This window comes from Urocitellus parryii, chromosome 10 (assembly GCF_045843805.1).
Source record: "Urocitellus parryii isolate mUroPar1 chromosome 10, mUroPar1.hap1, whole genome shotgun sequence".
Taxonomy (NCBI): domain Eukaryota; kingdom Metazoa; phylum Chordata; class Mammalia; order Rodentia; family Sciuridae; genus Urocitellus; species Urocitellus parryii.
The window spans coordinates 77,031,405-77,053,693 of NC_135540.1; the positions used below are offsets into that span (position 1 = coordinate 77,031,405).

The 22,289-nt window shown below is 37.0% G+C and overlaps 1 protein-coding gene across 1 annotated transcript in view; it reads right to left on the minus strand.

Annotated features, from left to right (window-relative positions):
- Positions 1–22,289, minus strand: part of Cds1 (CDP-diacylglycerol synthase 1) — a 64,455-nt gene that overhangs the window by 36,913 nt on the left and 5,253 nt on the right. Inside the window, exons 2-3 of the mRNA XM_077803460.1 lie at positions 9,736–9,863; positions 510–606 (exon numbers count right to left, since the gene is read on the minus strand). Coding sequence (XP_077659586.1) covers positions 510–606; positions 9,736–9,863 — 225 coding nt within the window. The remainder of the gene's footprint in view (positions 1–509; positions 607–9,735; positions 9,864–22,289) is intronic.

Here is a 22,289-nt window from a genome sequence, read left to right on the forward strand (position 1 = left end):
TAGTATCCAAACCATAACACGTTCCCTGTCTAGTCTCCAGGACTCTGGAAGTCCTTCCATCCCTCCCCTCAGACTGCACTACATGCTTTTTTTACTGTGCTTTTCTAATAATGTTCTCATTGGACTTATCCCACTTATTTACCACAGTACTTAGTCAATGGTTATCTAAAGGTCTCGGCCATTGCCCTAAGTTCCTTGGAGACAAGGATCTAGCTATAATCATATATATGCCGAAGCTATGTGTGTATTTCTGTCAGGTCTAACACTCAGCACAATGTTGAACACATGGAAATACACTTGGTCTCTTCTGATTGAACACACTGGCTATTTACAGGCAGAAATGATTAGCCCAAATCCATTCATGACCTAGAAGATGCTTAAAGGAGCTAAATTTGCTATTAACAAAGCATGGATTACCTTCTTTTTTATGAAATACTGGAATTATGTCAATCATATATAAATGCTGAAAAACAGAGCAAGAGACACTTAAGAAAATGTCAAACACTTACAAGAAGCATCAGCATAAAGGATCCCATATAGATGATCAGGAAAAACATTGAAATCATAGTTAGAGTAAGAATTCCACGAATCCACCAATTTTTCCACCTACAAAGAAAATGTTAATAAAGTTAGTATTTAATGATATCTTTTAAAATATTTAATGATATCGTTTAAAGTATTTAATGATATCTTAAAAGTTTTTTAGTGTGGTTTCAGTATAGAGTTGCTAAACTTAAGAATTTTTCTTAATTATTCCTTAAGATACCCTACTTCACTTTATGTACTAACAATAGCCACTGTCTAAGAGCTAAATTAAAATTTGAGATTATGTTAGCCAGAGAAAGAAAGAAATTTTTGTTAAATGTGAATGGGGATGAGTCATGAGGTTAGAGAGTTAGGCGGTCAATCTGGCTGTGAAAGTCATACATCCTACCAGAGATCACATGAAGGGAGAGACCAGTCAGGTTCAAAAGCCCTAGGAAAAGATGACGCTCAGTCCTTTGGGATAGTAGGTTAAAAAAAAAATCAGTAGCTATTTAAGAATATGGTGTAGAGAGCATGGTCTACCAAAGAGAAAAAGTAATGAAAGGATAATACAGAAATGAAACTGGAAAGTACAGTGATTTTGGTGAAATGAAGGTTCCTATGATCTAACAGGTTGATCACTGAGGATAAGGACAGACCAAACACACTTCCTTCTCATGCTTAAAGTGTGCTGTCTGCTTTTTGTGATAAGAGGAAAAGTATTTTCCTTTTTAATTAATTATTTTTATTTATAAGTGACAGTGGAATGCATTACAATTCTTATTACACATACAGAGCACAATTTTTCATATCTCTGGCTATATATAAAGTATATTCACACCAATTTGTGTCTTCATACATGTACTTTGGATAATAATGTCCATCACATTCCACCATCATTTCTAATCCCATGCCCCCTCCCTTCCCCTCCCACCCCTGTCCCCTATCTAGAGTTCTTCTATTCCTCCCATGCTCCCTCTCCCTACTGCACTATGAATCAGCCTCCTTATATCAGAGAAAACGTTTGGCATTTGGTTTTTTGGGATTGACTAATTTCACTTAGCATTATCTTCTCTAACTCCATCCATTTACCTGCAAATGCCATGATTTATTCTCTTTTATTGCTGAGTAATATTCCATTGTGTATATATGCCACATTTTTTTATCCATTCATCTATTGAAGGGCATCTAGGTTGGTTCCACAGTTTAGCTATAGTGAATTGTGCTGCTATAAACATTGATGTGGCTATGTCACTGTAGTATGCTGTTTTTAAGTCTTTTGGGTATAGACCAAGGAGAGAGAGAGCTGGGTCAAATGGTGGTTCCATTCCCAATTTTCCAAGAAATCTCCATACTGCTTTCTATCGTGGTTGTACCAATTTGCAGTCCCACCAGCAGTGTATGAGTGTACCTTTTTCCCCACATCCTCCCCAACACTTATTGTTTTGTCTTCATAATAGCTGCCATCTTGACTGGAGTGAGATGAAATCTTAGAGTAGATGTGCATTTCTCTAATTGCTAGTGATGATGAACATTTTTTCATACATTTGTAGACTGATTGTATATCATCTTCTGAGAAGTGTCTGTTCAGGTCCTTGGACCATTTATTGATTGGGTTATTTGTTTTTTATTTGTTTTTTTAGTGTTTAGCTTTTTGAGTTCTTTATATACCCTAGAGATTAGTGCTCTATCTGATGTGTGAGGGGTAAAGATTTGCTCCCAAGATGTAGGCTCTCTATTCACCTCACTGATTGTTTCTTTTGCTGAGAAGAAACTTTTCACTTTAGTTTGAGTTCATCCCATTTATTGATTCTTGATTTTAATTCTTGCACCACAGGAGTCTTATTAAGGAAGTTGGGGCCTAATCCCACATGATGGAGATTAGGGCCTACTTTTCTTCTATTATATGGAGGGTCTCTGGTTTTATTCCTAAGTCTTTGATCCATTTTGAGTTGAGTTTTGTATATGGTGAGAGAAAGAGGTTTAATTTCATTATGTTGCATATGGATTTCCAGTTTTCCCAACACCATTTGTTGAAGAGTCTATCTATCTTTTCTCCAGTGCATGTTTTTGATACCATTGGCCTATCAGTCTGTTTTGGTGCCAATACCATGCTGTTTTTGTTACTATTGCTCTGTAGTATAGTTTAAGGTCTGGTATAGTGATGCTACCTACTTCACTTCTCCTGCTAAGGATTGCTTGAGCTATTCTGGATATCTTATTTTTCCAGATGAATTTCATGATGGCTTTTTCTATTTCTATGAGGAATGTCATTGGGATTTTGATCAGAATTACATTAAATCTGTATAGTGCTTTTGGAAGTACGGTTATTTTGATAATATTAATTCTGCCTATCCAAGAGCAAGGTAGATCTTTTCATCTTCTAAGGTCTTCTTTGACTTCTTTAGGGTTCTGTAATTTTCATTATATAGATCTTTCACTCTTTTGTTAAGTTGATTCCAAAGTTTTTTTTTTTTTGAGGCTATTGTAAATGGGTAGTTTTCCTCATTTCCCTTTCTGAGAATTTGTCACTGATTTACAGAAATGCCTTTGATTTATGGGAGTTGGGGAAAAGTATTTTCTTATCCCTGAGCCTTTCTTTGTTCCTCATGGAAGAGTATTTCTGCTGGTATGGCACAGGCTCCTGCTGTGCTGAGAACTGTTCTCCCTCAACCCTGTGCTATTGGCCCAGGGATGCCCAATTGCCCACCTCCTACCACCACCACCAGGAGCCTCAGGCTTTATCTCCAGTGTACTCTACAAATAATATCACTCCTTACATGATCATGTCATAAAAAATGTAGTAGCTGCTATATGTAAAACCCAGAATGAGTCTAATTCATGGATGATGGTATCTGAATCATCTTATGATCTCTAAAACCTGGCATGATGGTATACACCTGCAGTGCCAGCTACTGGAAAGGCTGAGGTGGGAAGATCCCTTTAACCCAGGAGTCCAAAGATCGTATGGACAAAATAGTGAGATCCTGTCTCAAAAAACAACAACAAAAAAATCTGAATGTACCTATATTTCTGAACCTAAAATTGTTGGTGTTTTTTTAAGATTTTTATGATTTTTTTAAATTACTGATAAGAGCATTTAAATTGTTATAAAACATTTTGATTCATACAGTAATAGTAACATGTACTTTAAAGCATGGATTCTTGTTCCCTTTTCATAACAGAAATATTAGCTTATTTCATCCATTTATAAGATACTGATTACATTCCTTGCTCTCAATCACTCTCCTATGTAGTTTAAAAACTTCTTTTTCAAATAACCCTTTCACTGCATCATTGCTAAACTCAAAGATGTAAAATGCCAACAACATTAAATCCATGTACTTTTATTCCAGCTTCACAAGGGACTCAAATTTAACTTAACACACTTTATTTCCCTCTGCTGTTTAACAAACTACAGAGATTCATACATTTCTCATGAGATATAAGTTTGGGGCTGAACTAAAAATGGGTACAGAGTCAAAAGTGCAATAGCAGAAAGGTTCCGTTTAGTTTTATAGTCATAACTGTGGATTAATGAATGGATTAGAAACTGGGCTAAGTCACAAAGCTAGTCAGAGATAAACAGGGAAAAATAAGCCAGCCACTGGTATAATCCTTCCTGTTTGTATGAAACCTGGAAGCATGTTTAGCCCTCCTTATGACTGAATCTCAGATGTGGAATTAGCAAGACTATCTTCTAGAGAAAAGGACGTAGCAGAAGCAGCAGCAATCAGCCCCTGGAAGGGTGCTGCTCAGTCCAGGTAGCTCTTATGTCCAGCTCTGAGCTTCAGAGAATGGCAGGTGATAAGAACCAGAGATTTTAAATAGGAAACCTACTCTATTCACATCATGCCAAAATGAACAGAAAACCTAAGCCCTTAAGGAATACATTCTATCTGGTTGTATTTTTTAATGTGGACATATCTCCTCTGCGCCCCCCCCCCAAATTCCTCTCTTTCAATAAGAACAAAGATTTAATTCTCTTATTTTAATTTAAATGACTCTGCCTTAAATTTCCCAAGAATATCTAATATAAGGTTAAACACATAAAAGATTAACACATACTTAAACATTCATTGACAATGTATCTTAGTCCATTTTGGGATACTATAACAGAATATCTAAAACTGGGTAATTTATAAAGAACAGATTATTTTGCTTCTTATAGTCTGGAGGTTAGAAAGTCTAATATCAAGGTGTAGCATCTAGTGAGGTTACCACATTGACCCATGATGGAAGGTAGAAGGGCAAGAGGCCAAGAGAGGGTCAAACCCACTTTTATAAGCTCACTTGTGATAAATAACCCAGACCTATGATAATGATATTAATATATTCATGAGGGCTTTTCATCACTTATTATGCCTCACTTCCCAGCACTATTTCATTTGTGATTATGTTTTCTATATGTGAACTTTGAGAATCACATTCAAACCAGAGCACAGTACAAACCAAAAGTCACCTTTCAAGGAGAAGCACTGGATTCACAATAAAGTGTAATTATGTGGAAGGCAGGAATCACTCCTATTTTAAAAAAAGTATAGTCTGGCTCAGAATTTTAAATTCTCCATTTCCTTTTCCATATTACAATGATCACATCAGGGGAAGCCTAAATTTTAAGTTCAAGTCATCACACCAAACCACCACCCATGGACTGTTTCTGAGGATCTCATTCTGATTCCACGTCCTCAGGACCCATATGAACTAGAAATGAGTACATAATTAAGTATCTTCCTTAACAGTTATCATCTTAGGGATGGGGGTTTGCTCAGTGGAAGAGAATGTGCTTGCATGCTCAAGACCAAGGATTCAATCCCCAGCACCACAAAACAAACAAACAAAAGTAATAATCTCAAGTAGTTACACACATTGTTCATTCTTATTGTTATTATAACTAGTAGTTGGCTTTTATTTCAAAAGTTAATGAAAGTTTTTTTTTAATTACTTTAGTAAAGACACAAGCATCATGAGTCATTGAGAACCTGTGTTGGGAAGGCAATTCACAATGTTCAGAACCCAGAGGCAGCCTGAGGAATGAACAGTATCCAACAGGTGGGCCATCAGACAAAGAGTAGGAATTTGGAGAAAGTCTACCACTAACCTCTGGCCAAAGTGGACAGTAAGTAGGCAGAGAAAGAAGATGGTATTAGAAAGTTTAGAAGCATGAGTAAGGCTACAACTGGATGTTTCTAGGGTTTCTCAACCTTAGCTCTAGCAATGTTGTGGGACAGATCACTCTTTGTCAAGAGAGTCTACCGTATGACACTTAGCAGCATCTCTGGGCTCTACCCACCAGCTGCCAAGAAGGTAGGGCTTTACCTTGTAACAACCTAAAGTATTTCCATATACTACCAAACATTGGCCAGAGAAGACATCCACTAAGGGATAGAGCGAAAAACCTAATTGGCCTGTGCACAGACCTACACACAGGTCACGAAATGGACTGAGGCAACTTGCCAAGTGCATGAAGACCACTTAGACCTTCCTGGCATTATACAACAAAGCCTTAAAAATGAGCACAAACCTTGGCTAAGCAATTTTATTACATAGATAGACAGATAGATAGATAGATATAGATACAGATAGATGTTGATGGACCTTTTTTAAATTTTTATTCATTTTTATTATTTATATGTGGTGCTGAGAACCAAACCCAGGGCCTCACATGTGCTAGGCAAGTGCTCTACCCCTGAGCTACAACTCTAGCCCCAGTAATTTCATTTTTAAAAAATTTTATCCTCAGGCAATAATTATGGATTCTAAAAAGAGTTAGTTACAAAGCAAAATGTTTAATGCAGAGATGTTTTTAATCATGAAAATTCAAAAGCAAACTAAATGCCCAGCACTCGGTGCTTAGCTGGATAAACTGGACAACAGCCATACGATGGAATGTGTCACGAAGCCACTAAAAATGTTTCTGAAGTGGGTTGGGAATGTGGCTTAGTGGGAAAGCACTTGCCTAGCCTGAGCAAGGCCCTGGGCTCTATCTCTAGCACTACACAAAAAGAAGTGAAGATCCTGAAGTATATTTAAAAATATGAAATGTTGCTCCTAATAATACTACAAATTAAAATGAGAACAGCAAGGCAGAAAACAGTATGAGCTCATTTCTACATTATACACACATACACTTGATGCACAAGAAAAAGTTTCAAAGGGTATATACCAAAGTAATATAACTCCAAGTAATGATAGGAGGATTATAGGGCTTTTTCCTCCTTAGAATTCATGTAAATTTCTCACATAATTGTGATTTTTAATCCTATGTATCTACAAATTCTAATTTTCTGCATGGCAGTCTCTTTTTAGTCATTAGATTTAAAAGAGACTAAAAAGTGTATAGAAAATATTTTAAAACATTCATATAATCTTTGTACAGAAGTTTCTTGAGATTGAAATTATTGTATTATCTATTGTTCATTTCTTTAAGAACTAATCCTCTCATAATTAGCACAGGTAAAAACAAAGGCATAAAAGCCACACTGCCTGAGCTCAGAATGAAGCTCTACCACTTACAAGCCACAAGACCCTTGATATATTTATGATCTCTGAATCTCAGGTTCCTCATGTACAAATTAGCTGTAAGACTACCCCTGTGTTACAGGGTAGGCATGAGAATGAATTAGTCAGTATGTGTAAAGTGATTGGAGCATTGCCTAGCAAATTATATATGTTCAATAAAAATTAGCTGCTATAGGACTGGAGTTGTGGCTCAGTGGAGAGTGCTTGCCATGTATGTGTGAGGCTCCAGGTTCAATCCTCAGCACCACATATAAATAAACAAATAAAATAAAGGTATTGTGTCCATCTACAACTAAAAAATATTTTTTAAAAATTAGCTGCTATTATTTGTTACTGGTATTTTATAACAGAAAAAAATAATTACTAAGGAAGATATAATCATATTAATGACACAGAGAAATCCAGCATCATTCTTACAAAACGTCAACTATAAGTGTTCACATCTGAGATAGCTCTGATGAGATTTTAAAGCAAAGGTACATCTGAACTATATCATGGAAACAACTGGGAACAAAAACTATAAATATCATACTCGTGTTTTTAATAAAAGACCATAGATTTGGACTACTGGTTTAAAAATATAAAAATTATGCATTCAATTACTTTATTCTAATATGGCTAGGACATTATGATATATATATTTTGGCTTTTGACCACAGTTCCAAGCTCATACTCCCACAGAAGAGAATAATGCCAGGGCAGTTTAGTACTCGAAAGCAGGCTTCAGAAAGTCAAATCCATCCCCACACTGGGCCTTCTTCTGCCTTCCTTTCACCTGTTCCTTTTTTCCTAAGGCAAGTCATAGAAATTAAAATATCTTTTCCTGAAAGCAGGTCACAGAAACTAAAAATATGCTCTAATTTTCCTTCACCTATCTGTCTTGGAGCTGGCCATAAAGAAATTCCTGACCTATCTTGTCCAATAGCAGATGACAAGACCCCCATTTCAGAAGGGGTCCTGACCCGTACCTGGGAAGAATGAATACTACATGGGAAAGTCAAGAATCACCTGAACAGAAGGGCCTTGCTAGGTTTCCCCAATCAGTCTGTGAGTGTTAGACCCTTTTTACCTGCTTACATTTCTTTACAATTGTCCATGTTTCAGTCATGCCTGTACAAAGACTCCATAAAACCCCAAGAGGAAGGGGTCTGGAGGGCTTCTGCACAGCAGGAAGGTAAACAACAATGCATCCACATGCCGGGAGAGTGGTGCACCCCCACTCCAGGGCCATGGAAGCTCCTGTGCATGGGATCCTTCCAGACTGCATACTGCATTTCTTCATCTAGATGCTTATTTTAAAATCCTTTTAAATGGCCTTTATGATAAACTGGCACAGGTAAGTGTCTTCCTGAGTTCTGTGAGCTTTTTAATTTCAGCCTGAAAAGGGAACCACAATATGTAGCTGATTGGTCTTAAGTTCCAGAGGCTCAGATTTAATGACTAGTGTCTGAAATAGGGCCAACCTTGTGGAACTGAGATCTCGACCTATGGGATCTGCTGCTCTCTCCAGGCAGACAATGTCAGAGTTGAACAGGATCAAAAGATACGTTGCTGGGGTCCACAGAAGAACTCCTTGCTTGCTTGCTGGTGGGGAGAAGCCCTGACACCTTCTGAGATCAAAGAAATAATCTGTGTTGTGAGTCTGTGTCAGACTCAGAATGGCTACCCACAAAAGCAAGAAAGAGAAAAACTCTTATTACATTTACAAAAAATGATAAAACCAGTGGTTTTCAAACAGCAAATTATGACCTATGGGTAGTAAAATCAAGTAAGTTGTATCCAGCACTTTTTGGTAAAACAAACACACACACACACACACACACACACACACAATCAAACAGAAATAACAGGGCATCACACACAGTACCAGAAAGAAATACTTCATTACATTTCTGCTGCAGGTAAAATACAAGCTTATGTGTCTCTTGGAATATGATATGCAATGTATTTCTGTGTGTCACAGTCAAAAATGTTGGTGAAACGCTGGTCTATGTCTCTATGTAACATTTCATATTTTAATTTGGATAAGCCTTATACTTATTTTGATTTTTAAATTTTTTTTCCAGGGATTGAAGTCACAGGGGCTCTACAAGTGAGCTATATACCCAATCCCTTTTTATTTTCTATTTTGAGAAAGGTTTTGCTAAGTTGCCCATGCTGACCTCAAATTTGCAATACTCCTATCTTGTCCTCCCAAGTTGCTGGGATTTGCTTTTATAAGTTTTATAATTCATATCACTAAAGCATATATTGGAAGGCAATATAAAATTATCTGAAATTTTGTGGTCAATAACATTTTTATACTTTTTTTGAGACAGAGAGAGAGAGAATTTTTTAATATGTATTTTTCAGTTTTCGGCGGACTTAACATCTTTGTTTGTACGTGGTGGATCAAACCTGGGCCACGCATGCCAGGTGAGCGTGCTACCGCTTGAGCCACATCCCCAGCCCTCAATAACATTTTAAAATAAAAGTGTTATGGAGTTTTATATGGTAACTTTACATTCAGCAAAAAGAAAAAAAAATGTACATCAAGCACTTAGGACTGCCTCACATATTAAGTGGTTATAAGGAAGGGCTTTCCTCTTATAGTTCCCCAACTTACAAAATGTCTTATTTATTACACAAACAATGGTAAACAAAGCTTATTTTCTGTACCAAGGCATATTTGTCTTCCTGCAATCATACCTTGAAGATAAACCAGACAAAGCTTTCTTCAGGATCTCAGGGGTTCTATCTAAGGATGGTGGAATTTCTGGAATATCAGAATCTGCTCTGGAATCCAAATCTCCATATCTGTCATCAATATCTGTTTCCTAAAAGTAAATAAATATGAAAATCAGTTGGCAAAATAGTTGTTGTTTTAAAGCACATGCCTGCCAATGCATTCATTTATTGCTCAGTGTTACATAATCTGAAACAAACAACTCCTAAATTATCTTAAATATTCAAGTGCCATTATACTTTATTATTAGGAAAATTTATCTTTCTTAAAATCTCAGTATAAAGGAATTAACATAAATGAAAGAAATAAAAAAGCTCATATATTCTCTAAAGCAGAAATTTATTGAAAGAATCAAATATGTATTGTTTTGCTGCTTTATTAAGGAAACAAAGTGTTATTTTCATACAGATTTTAATCAGCTGTTCATAGTCCCTTTTTTTCATTTGATGGCAATCAAAGCATCAACAGTAGGAAGAATATCTTATACAGGCATAGACTTTTACATATATTTAAGCATTTTAACTTCCATCATTTTTATTAGATCTTAAAGAGATAATTCCAATGAAGTAGATCAAAGAGACATTATTATTCTGTTTTAGTGGCAGGTAAACAATGATCAAAAGCGTTTTCTTTAATGGAAAGATTTTTTTGGAAGTTATCTGAAACCCAAACTGACATCTAAGCCTGCATACACAGGAGCTGTGAGTGTGTGCTGAGAGCAGCAGCTCAGAGCCTTTACACAAAAGTGGTCACTGTACAATTTCAAGGATGTAAATATGACATTTTGTAATTGACAAATTTCAAAACAAGTTTAAAAACAAAGATGTCATCTAAGGTTCTGTTTTGAAGGTGAACACCACTCCCATGTCCTCCCCTCTTCCACACCATCTTCCCTTCACCACATGCTCCCCCACCCAACAGCTTTCAGTAAAGACAGTGGTTTATGAAGGGGAAAATCAGAGCAAGGGCACAGAACTGGGATAGAATAGAAGGAGAATGTTCATAGGAAGCAAAGAGGAGAAGATGGGGCACTGAATAGAATGTTAGGCCACAAACAATCCTGGATAAAAGTGGCTGGAATTCAGAACATTGGGGAGTCTCAATCCAAACTCAGCCCCAGATAAATAAGCTCCAAAGCTTTGGGAAATTTTTTCAGCACTTTTAACTGCTGGTTTATAAAACAAAGCCTTTACTATAATGCCAAGGGAAAAAAATAGTATAATGCCAAGGACTTAGTCAATTCAAATAAGTGGTAAGCTATTATTATGATTAAATCAAGTCTTCTAATGCCTCACTGAGTAGCTTACCAACTGAAATTTTAGCTTACCAAATAAAAAAATTTAGCCTTTGGGAGTATTTTCAGTTTTCATAAAGCAACAATAAACTTTAGTTTACCAGCTGCAACTTTTCATTAAGTAATAATGAAATGGAATGTGTTATTATACCAAAGCTGACAAATGAAACAGATATGCTGAATACCCATTGGGCCACTGAGCATCAGCTGGACCCAAAGCAACTTCAACAGAGAGATGTTGACTAATAAGCAACCAAACAGAACATCTTCTAGAACCTGTCAGTCCCTCATGTCAGTGAGCCACGCTAGGAGGTCTATCACAGCTACAGCAATGGGGCACATTACTCCTTCCCCCCCACCCCGCCCGCCTCCTTTTCACCTTCAGTAACTCCCAGCACTGAGAGGTGTGGTGTGAGTGGTAGTGGAGGTGGTGACTAATGGAAGTGATTTTCTACCTCACCTTGTTACAAAAAGAGTAAACTGGGAGTTACCAGTGTTCATTCTACCTATACCGTATGAGTGTGACAAAAGGCATGTTGCTGAGCCCCCAGAAAACTCAGCCTTCAATTTTCACATATGTAAAATGAAAGCAAAGGACTACAATTTAAATTGAGGTCCTCGGAAAAACTAAAAATATTCACAAACCACTTCAAAATTCACTTGGCAATAATGATCCTGGACCATGATCCTCCCCTCCACTGCCTCTGTTAGCTGTCCTGCTCTTAGTTGTATTATTTAAGCTTCTGAGTTCTGCTTTATGTCCTTTAGAAACATAAATTTTGAAAAAAATTAAGATTAAACTAGGGCTGAGCGTGGTGGCACACACTTACAATCCCAGCAGCTCAGGAGGCTGAGGCAAGAGAATCAAGAGTTCAAAGCCAGCCTCAGCAACAGTGAGATGCTTAGCAACTCAGTGAGACCCTATCTCTAAATAAAATACAACATAGGTCTGGGGATGTGGCTCAGTGGCTGAGTGCCCCTGAGTTCATCAATCCCTGATACACCCCCCTGAAAAAAGATTAAACTAGGTTTCTTCAATTACATTCTAATAACTGAAGAATAAAAGATAAATTCTAATTAGTGACATTTTAAAGCAATATTATTTAACTACCAGAATTAGGATAGCAGTAAGAATTCTTTCTCTCTCCCTCACCCTCCCCCCACCCCACTTCATGTATGGATACTCTGTTATAATGATGCCAGACTTAGAAAGGAGAATCAGAAGAAGAAGAAATTGTACTTTAAATGCTCAATTAAACAGGGTCACATGCACTGTGCGTACTGAATGAAGGTATATTATGAGAACCAAATTTGGAGCTGTTTTCTGTCACATCTATTATGTCATAATTTAAAGATGATCCTCAAACTTCCCTTCCTTCTTTAGGCCCATAACTTCCTTATAGCTTCTCTTTTCAACTCATTATACACCATGAACCTGTTGTTTAAATTATCCAGGATGGTCTCAAATTTGCAATACTCCTGCCTTACTCTCCCAAGTAGGTGATTACAGGAATGTGCCACCACTCCCAGCAATATATATCCCTTTGTGTACAATTGTATGCAAATGTTTATGGCAGTTGTATTTACAATAGCCAAAAAACTAGAGACAAACCAAATGTCCAACGAAGAAATGGAGTAACAAATTATGCTACTTCCGTATAATGGACTACTCTCTCTTGCAGCAGAAATGAACACATGGATGACTCTCAAAATAATTATGTCAAATGAAAAAAAATGAATAAAAGGATATGTGATATGTATATGTAGAGATATGTAAATACATGTATGTATATAATATTCCATTGATAAAAAAAATTCCAGAAAAAAAGTAAATTCCATCTCTAGTGCCAAAAAGCAAATCAGTGTGTACCTAGGAATGTAGGGAGAATTATGAAAGGGAGACAACTTTTGGTGCTCAAAGATGATATTCACCATCTTGATTATGGTGATGGTTTCATGGGTATACATATGTCAAAACCCATCAAATTGTACTTGCTATGGATTGACTATTTCTGTCCCTTCAAAAGTCATAGGCTAATTTCCTAATTCCCAATGTGACAAGGATGTGGAATGGCCAGTAATTCAGTCACAAAGGTGGGAACCTCCAGAATGAAATTAGTGCCCTTATAAAACACAAAAGAGATAATCTCTCTCTACCACAGGAAGACCCAGCAAGTAAGTATTCAATGGCAAATCAGGAAGAGGCTTCTCACCAGGAACCAATTGACTAGTACCTTCATCTTGGACATCTCACCTTCAAAACTATGAGAAATGAATTTCTGTCATTTAAGCCTCCTATACCATAGTGTTTTGTTATAACAGCCTGAACAAACTTAGCACTTTAAGTGTGTTTAATTTAGTGAATGTCATTGTGATATTTGTTACAAAGTCATAGCTAGCGATGATTCTTAAAGAGTGGTCCAGGAAAAGGGGCTGAGGTAGCTCCTAATGCCGAAGACTAAAAGAACAGGATTGAAAGCACAGGGGTCAGGCAGCCAAGGATCCAGTTCATTCAAGACAAAGACTCCAAAGACAAGTCTCTGCAACAATGAAGGTTAGTACCAGTTTGGAATGAAACCAAGGAAAATATATTAAATCACACAAACTTTCCCACCCCTTTTATGCGTGGTTCTCCCTGCCCCCCGCAAAAAGTGAGTTGGAAAACCAGTTAAATTCTCCATTGTGGGTCCCTTGAAGTCCACGCTATTCCCTGTATCTCAACATTAGAATTTACAATCAAGCAAAAGGAAACTTGCAAGCACCACAGAGGTCTGTGCTTTACAGAGGCGCCTTTTAAAAATCTTCAAACAGTTCTTCCTTGAAAGAACATTAGGCTGTGCTCCTGATTTCAGTATTTTCTGTCATTTCTTTGTTGTTTCCATGCAGGTGTGGATTCCTTTTCTTTTTCCCAGGAGAGAATTGCTCCTCTCTGTTCTTGATGTATTCTCTAGTGAGTTAGCAGTTCTGTGAACCATGAGTGGGACTGGGTGGGGAGGTGGTTCTGAAACCTCTTTGAGGATGAGGAAGGGTCAAAGAACCTAGTAACATTATATTTTATAAAAATCTGACTACTTCATCAACTAGCACCTCTATGGTCCTATCATACACTTATTAATTAAAATGGATAAAGCCTCCTTATTTTTCCAAATTTAACTGAAAAGAATTGGTGCTCCAAATCCTTCTCTGCAGCCCTGGTCTATTACCCACAAAAAAGAGAGGTTTGGATCATCCAGCATACCACACAATATTCTGAACAGTCATCATGCTAAATGGTAGACCCCAATGCCTGGAAAAAAGAAAACCAGATGTGTCTCACAAGACATAAAATGCATGAGCAAAAGGAAAATCTGATTATGCCAACCTCCCATTTAAAATTTCACAGTAGCTCCCCACTACTTAAGAACAAGTCCAGTCTTCACCTCTGGGATTTAAACCCAACTTCCTCCTACTCTCCAGTTAGGGCTATGGCCATACCACCTGCCATTTCATGCTCTGCAGAACTGAACTTCTAGCTGTCTCTCTCCCTCTGAAGAGGGCCTGCATTCCCCCTTTGAATATGTATTTCTTACTTTATCCCAAAAGATAGCTCCCCTTGAGATAGCCCATGTTCTCTCCTAAATGTGTGTATGTTTTCCTTAATGAATTTCTGAAAGAAAAGGAGGAGGAGGAGGAGAAAGAGGAGGAGAGGGTAGGGAGAAGAGGAGAGAGAGGAGGAAGGGGAAGAGGAGAAAGGAGGGGTGAGGAGGAAGAAGGAGAGGAGAAGAGGGGGAAGAAGAAGAAGTAGAAGAATAAGGAGGAGGAGAAGAAAAAGCAAGGGGGGATGTTATACCAACTTAGGTATCATTTCTTCAGGGAACCTCTAAAAGACATACTAATTGCCCATTCACTTAAGAGGTATATGTCTTAGTCCCAAACCCTACAAAGTTACAATGAAAAGGAGAATTAATATAACAGGATCAAGTTTGCTAATAACTGACCTTGAGATGGAGAGATTATCCTGGATTATCCAGGTAGGTTAAATATAATTACAAGAGTTCTTATAAATGGAAGAAGCATATTTTGGGGTGTTATTTTTTGGTCTCCTGCAGTCATATTTTGGAGTTGTATGCCTAGAAGAAATACCGTCCTACTAACACTTTGATTTCATGCTGGTGACAGACAACTGATATTTCAGACAACTGAGCTCTAGAACTGTAAGACAAAGTGTGTGTTGTTTGAAGACAATAAGTTTGTGATGATTTATTATAGCAGTTATAAGAAACTAGTGAACAGAGCTCCCAGACCAGTTCATGCTGCTCCCATATGCCCCTCCAGCAACCTAACTCTCTGCCACAGTCTGCACGGCACAGTGTAGTGGGTTGTGCATCCACAGTCTTACCCCACATGCTGAAGGAGCGATAACCATCATCTGTTTTCTCAAATGAAATCAGGCCATGTCTGCCAGTCAGCAACATCACTGTTTTTACTACTTTTGCCATTTCTTAAAGGCTATTTCAATGTTCAAATCCTATCTAATTTCAAGGCCTGATTTCAGACTTTTCCTAAATTTTTGGCTCATTCTGATCTCTCTATTACTCATAGATCATTCTAGTACATATAAAATTAAACTATGTATTATTGCATCATTTATATAAGTTTAAATTCCAAATTAGGAATAAAGATACCTAAAGGAAAAAAGCCATGGAAAAACAGAAACACTGAGAAAATCAATGAGCTTTCTTCAAATGTGAATTATTATTATGATCATAAATTTGTACTTTACCTGAGAACTTATTAATGCTCACTTGCTTTAAGCATTATCACTTTTTCAGGGCCAACAAAGATAATACCAATAGTTCTTCAATAATATCAATGCCAATGTTTGCCTCCATCAGACAGGAAAACAAGTATACAAACGAAGAATAATTAAACCTGTTCCCAAATATTTTCTGTAATGTGTAAACCTTGCTGGGATCTTGACTTAGGAGGAAAAATGAAAGACATTTGATGGCCACTAGGAAAATAAGAAAATGGACTTTTTTTTCTTCAGAATGGGGTATTGGTATTGTCTTGAACTCCTGGGTTCAAGTGATCCCTTGCCTGAGTTCTGGGATTACAGGCACATACCACTATTCCCAGCTACACACACTGCTAGTTTAGAGATATGATAACAGTATTGTGGCTATTTATAAGAATGTCTTTATTTTAAGACATGCATGCATTACCACTAAAAGTGAATGGCTAAGATGTCTGCAATTTATTTTCAAATGCTCACCAACAAAATATTTACTAAAAATACATATGATAGGATAAAGCAAATTTAGCAAAATCTTAATTGCTAAATCTAAGTGCTAATGATCATTTATGTATATTAAATGCTAAGAAAAAATTCAAAACTAAACAATATAATATTTCAGGATACTAACATGTTATAAACCTATCAAGAGAAGGAAGGAAAGAGTGAATATAACATTGAAATTCTGATTACCTCTGGCAAGATTAGTCACCAAGGTGAGTAGTGGATAGGGGCCTAGGTGTTCCTTAAATATGATCCTTTGTTATCAACACCAAATTTATTAAATGCAATTATACTTTATTGTAAATAAGATTATCACATGTAGAATGCCAGGAGACACTATCTACATTGGGTTCTACATGAATAGTGGCCCACAGAGTTGTTTCAAATCTGTACCCTGAGACAGTTTAACAGTGAGCATAGTGAGTAGACTGAAAATTAAAAACACAATCTTGAAAGAGATAATAGTCTAATCCTGTTTTCCGGATCTGGGTTTTGTATATTAGGGTGAAATATTAAATCTCCGATGGGCTTAATATAAATATTTACTGTCCTACAATGCCACCTCATATTTGAAATGGCCTCCTTGGACAGGAACATGGCAATGAGCCTAGCCATAACTGCCATGGTGTTTGGTCCCACCTGGGCCAAACATATGATGAAGTCAGATTGGTTTCAGCAGCCTCACATTGAGATCTTAAAATAGCTAGCCAAGGGTCCTGGCCAATAAAAGGAATAGCAACCTTAGGCAAGAAGGAGACAGCAATACTGCTTTCCTAGCCTTCAATGTTTACAAAAAGGTGCTTAAATCTCCATAAGAATGAGTTCTTCCTGCAGGACCCTGTTTCTCCCATCCTGTGCCCTTCCCTTTTGTGTTTAAAAGAAAATTAAAGATCTTGTAGTGCTGACAAAGACTTTAGCAGACAAGCAATCAATGACAATGATGTAAAAAAATAACTGACTTTTTTGTGGAAAAGAAAATAAGTAAACATTTGGACACATTACTAAGTCTGACAAACCGCAGGAATGGTCAATAAGCATTTGATGGTCATATTGGGGCTTGGGGCATACAACTCTACAATATGACTGCAGGAGACCAAAAGATAACACCCCAAAATATGCTTCTATGCCGTTATCTTGAGCTGCTTATTCTAAGAAACTGCAGACACAGTAGTGGCTGTGAAAAGCTGTCCTGTCATAAAAGACCCTGACATCTATTAAGGATACTTACATTAGTGAAGAAGAGAAGCTCCCAGACAACAGTGCTGGACACTTTATCTGCCTACCAAGACAAGTTTTAGCCACCAGCAACCGACCCTGCATTTCTTCCTCTCAGCCTTCGGACCTGGACTGGTCTCCACTCTTCCCTAGGAAGCCCAAGCCCCCATTCTTTTTTGTAGCTCAGGATGCTATGAAAACATCAATCATCTCACCCTTTGTCAAGTCTCAGATTCTATGAAACTCCCATGTGTATATATGTACTTAACTATGGCTTTTCTGCTCTTAATATGTCTTATTGTCATTTAATTTGTATCCCAACCAAAGAACCCAGAAGGGTAGAGGGAAGCTATTTATCTGCTTCCCATATAGTGATTAATTAATTCTTCTCCATATCTGAAATCACTTCAAATTGCAATGTCATTCTCATTAAGTTCTGAAACACTTCCCAAATAAATGAGTCAAAGTATAAACAACTACAAAACAAAGTAAAAGCTAATGATTTCTTCTCCTAATCAATCTTTGAGAAAATACTAAAAACAGTTTTGTTTGATTTAAATCCAGCTGCCTAAAAATCACAAAATTATAGGTTTTCTATTAAGTTTCTAGTTCAATGCCAATAGTTCATAAATTCAGAAAGGCCAAATTAGTCCAAAATCAAACAAAATCATCAGAGTAAAGCAAATGTTTTAATTAATTTTAAAACATTAAACTGAGATAGGATAGAAAAAAAACTTAAAACTTAACAGGTAGAAATGAGACATAAAGGAAGGATACAGAAATATAACCTTAATCTGGGGTTCTTTATACTTTTCCAGGGCTGTCACTCATCAACTCAGTCTCTCACCCAGGACTGTTACTCTCAAATTTCTGGGAAACCTATAAATCTTAAAAGTTCCTATAAGTCATCCACCTATAAAAATTATCTATTAATTAGCCAACCAATAAATAGGTTAGGAAATATGACATTTTAAAAAACTTACAAATTTAGGGGACTTTTCAACATTACCTACTAAGTCAGATAATGGAGACTATCAATTAACTCCTCAGCCACAAGCAACTGAGTAGGTAAGGAAATGAAGGGTGGTAACAGACACACCTCAAAGAAAGTCAAAGGTCAAAGAAGGGAACCTTAGACAACCTTATCAAAACAGACAAGCGTCTAGAAAATGGAAACTGGAGTGCCAAACCTCCCCCAGCCAGACCTAATTACAACCCTTTAAGGAAACTACTGTTTCAAGATGGGTTCCCCTCCAACCCTCAAGACTAGGTCATGTGACCCACACCAAAAAAAAAAAAAAAAAAGAGGTTGCTGAGGGCTAAACAAAGGGGTAAACACCTACAGGGGAAAGGGAAACTAAGGCAAAAACAAAAGGACCTAAAAATAACAAAAGGGCCACACCATCCTCCCTAGAGGCAGACTATTCAGTGCCTGTCCTGAACAGCTATACTCTCAGTTTCTAAGAACTCTTACTTGTTACTCTGTGCAACTTGTCTGAAATCCTTCCTGTGGGATCATAAGAACCTACAGCTTATTGTCAAAATACACCCTACTGTCATGTATATTTAAAACGAACTAATTAAAATAAAGTAAATGCTCTATTATCCACTGTGTGGATTCTCACAGTCACTTTGGCTCAGTGGACTTAAAGATCCTGAAAATGATCAGACTGATGTCACCTTCACATACCTTCCCATACCCACCCCTCACCAACTCTCCTTTAAAAAAGGAACCTGAGGGGGCTGGGGATGTGGCTCAAGGGGCTTGCCTGGCATGCATGCGGCTGTGCGGCCCTGGTTGGATCCTCAGCACCACATACAAACAAAGATGTTGTGTCCACTGAAAACTAAAATAAATATTAAAATATTAAAAAAATAAAAAAGGAACCTGAGAACACCAAAGGGTCTCTCACTCTTGAGATGGCCCCCATTCCCCCTTGAATGTGTATTCCTTGCTTTCCTAAATAATTTTTTGTGCTTCTACTGACATGTGCTAGAATTCTTTTCTGTAATGTAAGTCAGTGATCCCACTTGCTCTGAGTAGAGTTACCCACCCCACACACACTTTCAGGAACTCTCTGGGACCCTTTTCCAATGATAGGATCTTTTATAGGTTTTAGTCAGAAAATTTAGAATAAATCCCAGCTTTAAATACAATCTGATACTGTACAGGGCTTTTAAGGCTTTCAAATTTTAGTTTTCTTTGATGTAAACTATGACTATCTCCTTCATCTATACAATTGTTGAGAACTTAAACCTGGTATTCTGTATAAGCAAGTATTTTGCAAAGAAAAAAATTATTTTATACTGATAAATACTTTATAATCATTATTCCATGCAATGAAAGTCCACAATCCAAGAATCACTAAATTCTAAAATTAGTTGTTGAGCAATAAGCAAAACACAGTTCCACCCTTCTCAAAGGTACAAAATATAAACAGCCACAAAAGAGGTGACATTGAAGTAAAGCCTTGCTTAGAGCAGGCATCCAAAAACCATTTACAAAATGCACAAAAAGCAGCCAGGCTCAGGGGCTCATGCTTGTAATCCCAGCTGCTTGGAGGCTGAAATAGGAGGATTTCGAGTTCAAACCCAGCCTCAGCAATGATGAGGTGCTAAACAACTCAGTGAGACCGTGTCTTCAAATAAAATACATAAACAGGGCTGGGGATTTGGCTCAGTGGCTGAGTGCCCCTCAGTTCAATCCCCAGTACAAAAAAGAAAAAAAAAGAGAGAGCATAAAAACAAATGAAGCCTTAGGAAATATATTCATATGTTCCTAAATTACCTGTTTTACTTGTACTAAATTAAAATCCATATTTGAAAAAAAAGATATCTCCAAATACAGAATAAAAGAAGACAAATACACTAGATTCTTATATTTAACCACATCATCTATGAAATAACATGTGAAAATCTATTTTACAAAAATGAATATGCATAAACAAATATAAAGAGTAAACTGTTATGTATATAATGTTCTCTACAAAAATTTTCCAGGGCTACTTAAAATTGTTTTACTTTTTATTTATTTATTATTTTTAGTTGTAGATGGACACAATTCCTTTTTATTTATTTATTTTTATGTGGTGCTGAAGATCGAACCCAGTGCCTCACACATGCCAAGCAAGTGTTCTACCACTGAGTCACGACCCCAGCCAAACTGTTTCACTTTTGTTTCATGACAGACAAAATTTGTTTGTACCTAACAGTCCAGTGCAGTGCACATCCTAAGTCTGATACACTTGATGACATCCTACAGAAAAATTCTCAGAATTATAAAAAAAAAATGTTCAAAATCAAGATCATAAGTGATATATAAAAATCCATACAGTAACACTAGGTTATCCCTTAGAAATCATAAATATAACATAAAATATACTTTAAAATGTGAGAACTACCACCTCTACCTCCATATAGCTTACTGTCTATGTTAGGGTGACTTTAGAATTTGATTTTCTTCACATAACTTTACTATCCACGTGACGACTACCTAGAAGGTCACTGTTTTTCTGATGAACAAGGAAAGAATTTCTGAAAGACATTATCAACTCTTCAAGGGGAAGTACTGATATCCTACGACTCATCAAACCTATTTCCTCAAAATTCTTGCCTGGCTATTTTCATAAATCCAAAGCTGTTAAATTGTGATTTCTTTTTTTTTTACCCAATCTATTCAGGTCCCCATATTGATAGGTGTACCTGAAGCCAAAGTTCCAATTCTCAATTAAATACCTCTTGGCTTTCTCACTCTCAAGACACTATCAAGGCTTTGCAGAAGGTGGGTGTTCTTCATCACCGTGGTAAGCCATAAATTCCCACTGTCTTGTCAACTTGGTTAAGTTGGTGATATATGAGAAACAAGCACTCAAATGCTTATACTAAATAAAATGAATCTGCTATGAGATAGTTAAAAAATGTCATTTCAAAATATGCGGCAACGGTATTTTTTCAAACTGAAGGGAACAGCGTACTGAGTGGGTATGGGGGGTCGGGAGGGCTTTCCATGAATTTCTCCTGTGTGATTAAAAAGGGATCCTCCAGATCCCTTTGCATGAAAACCCTCCCTGGAATTCAAGCCTACCAGGGACAATCTACACACCAATTGGAAGAAGAGACTTGAACTTTACATCTGTCTCAGACAGGGTGTTACTTGGTCATCTGAGGGCCCATTCCTCCTTCCAAAATCATTCACTCTCCCTAGGTTGTCTGCACATTTCCCCTCCTCATATGGAGAATGTATGGACACCTTTAAGTTGCACTAGATTTGGGCATTATTACTTTTCCTTCACCTGATAACCCTATGCACAATACAAAATTTTATGTCATCATATTCATCATAATTGTCAGTTTTTCAAAGGCTCCAAATTGTCAAATTTCAGTGGTAAGGTAACTCCCCTTATCCCTAAAGCTACAAGTAATAAAAGCTAAATCATGGAAAATTATTTAGGTGGTAATACTGACTAAAAATGATCAATCATGAGCCACAGCCAAAGGTGTCCCAGCAAACTTCCAGCTCTCAACAATCAATAATTAGGGAGCATCCAGGTTGAGAATGACCTAGATCTAGAAGAAAAATATAGAAGAATGTTCATTACACTTACATGTGACACTAAGACAAGTGAAGTGTGCCAAAATCAAGAAGTTATTTATGAAAACAAAATAAGGCTTAGTCAAAACAACGAGATGAAATGCAATGTGAGATGGATGTTCATGAAATAACTGGTGAA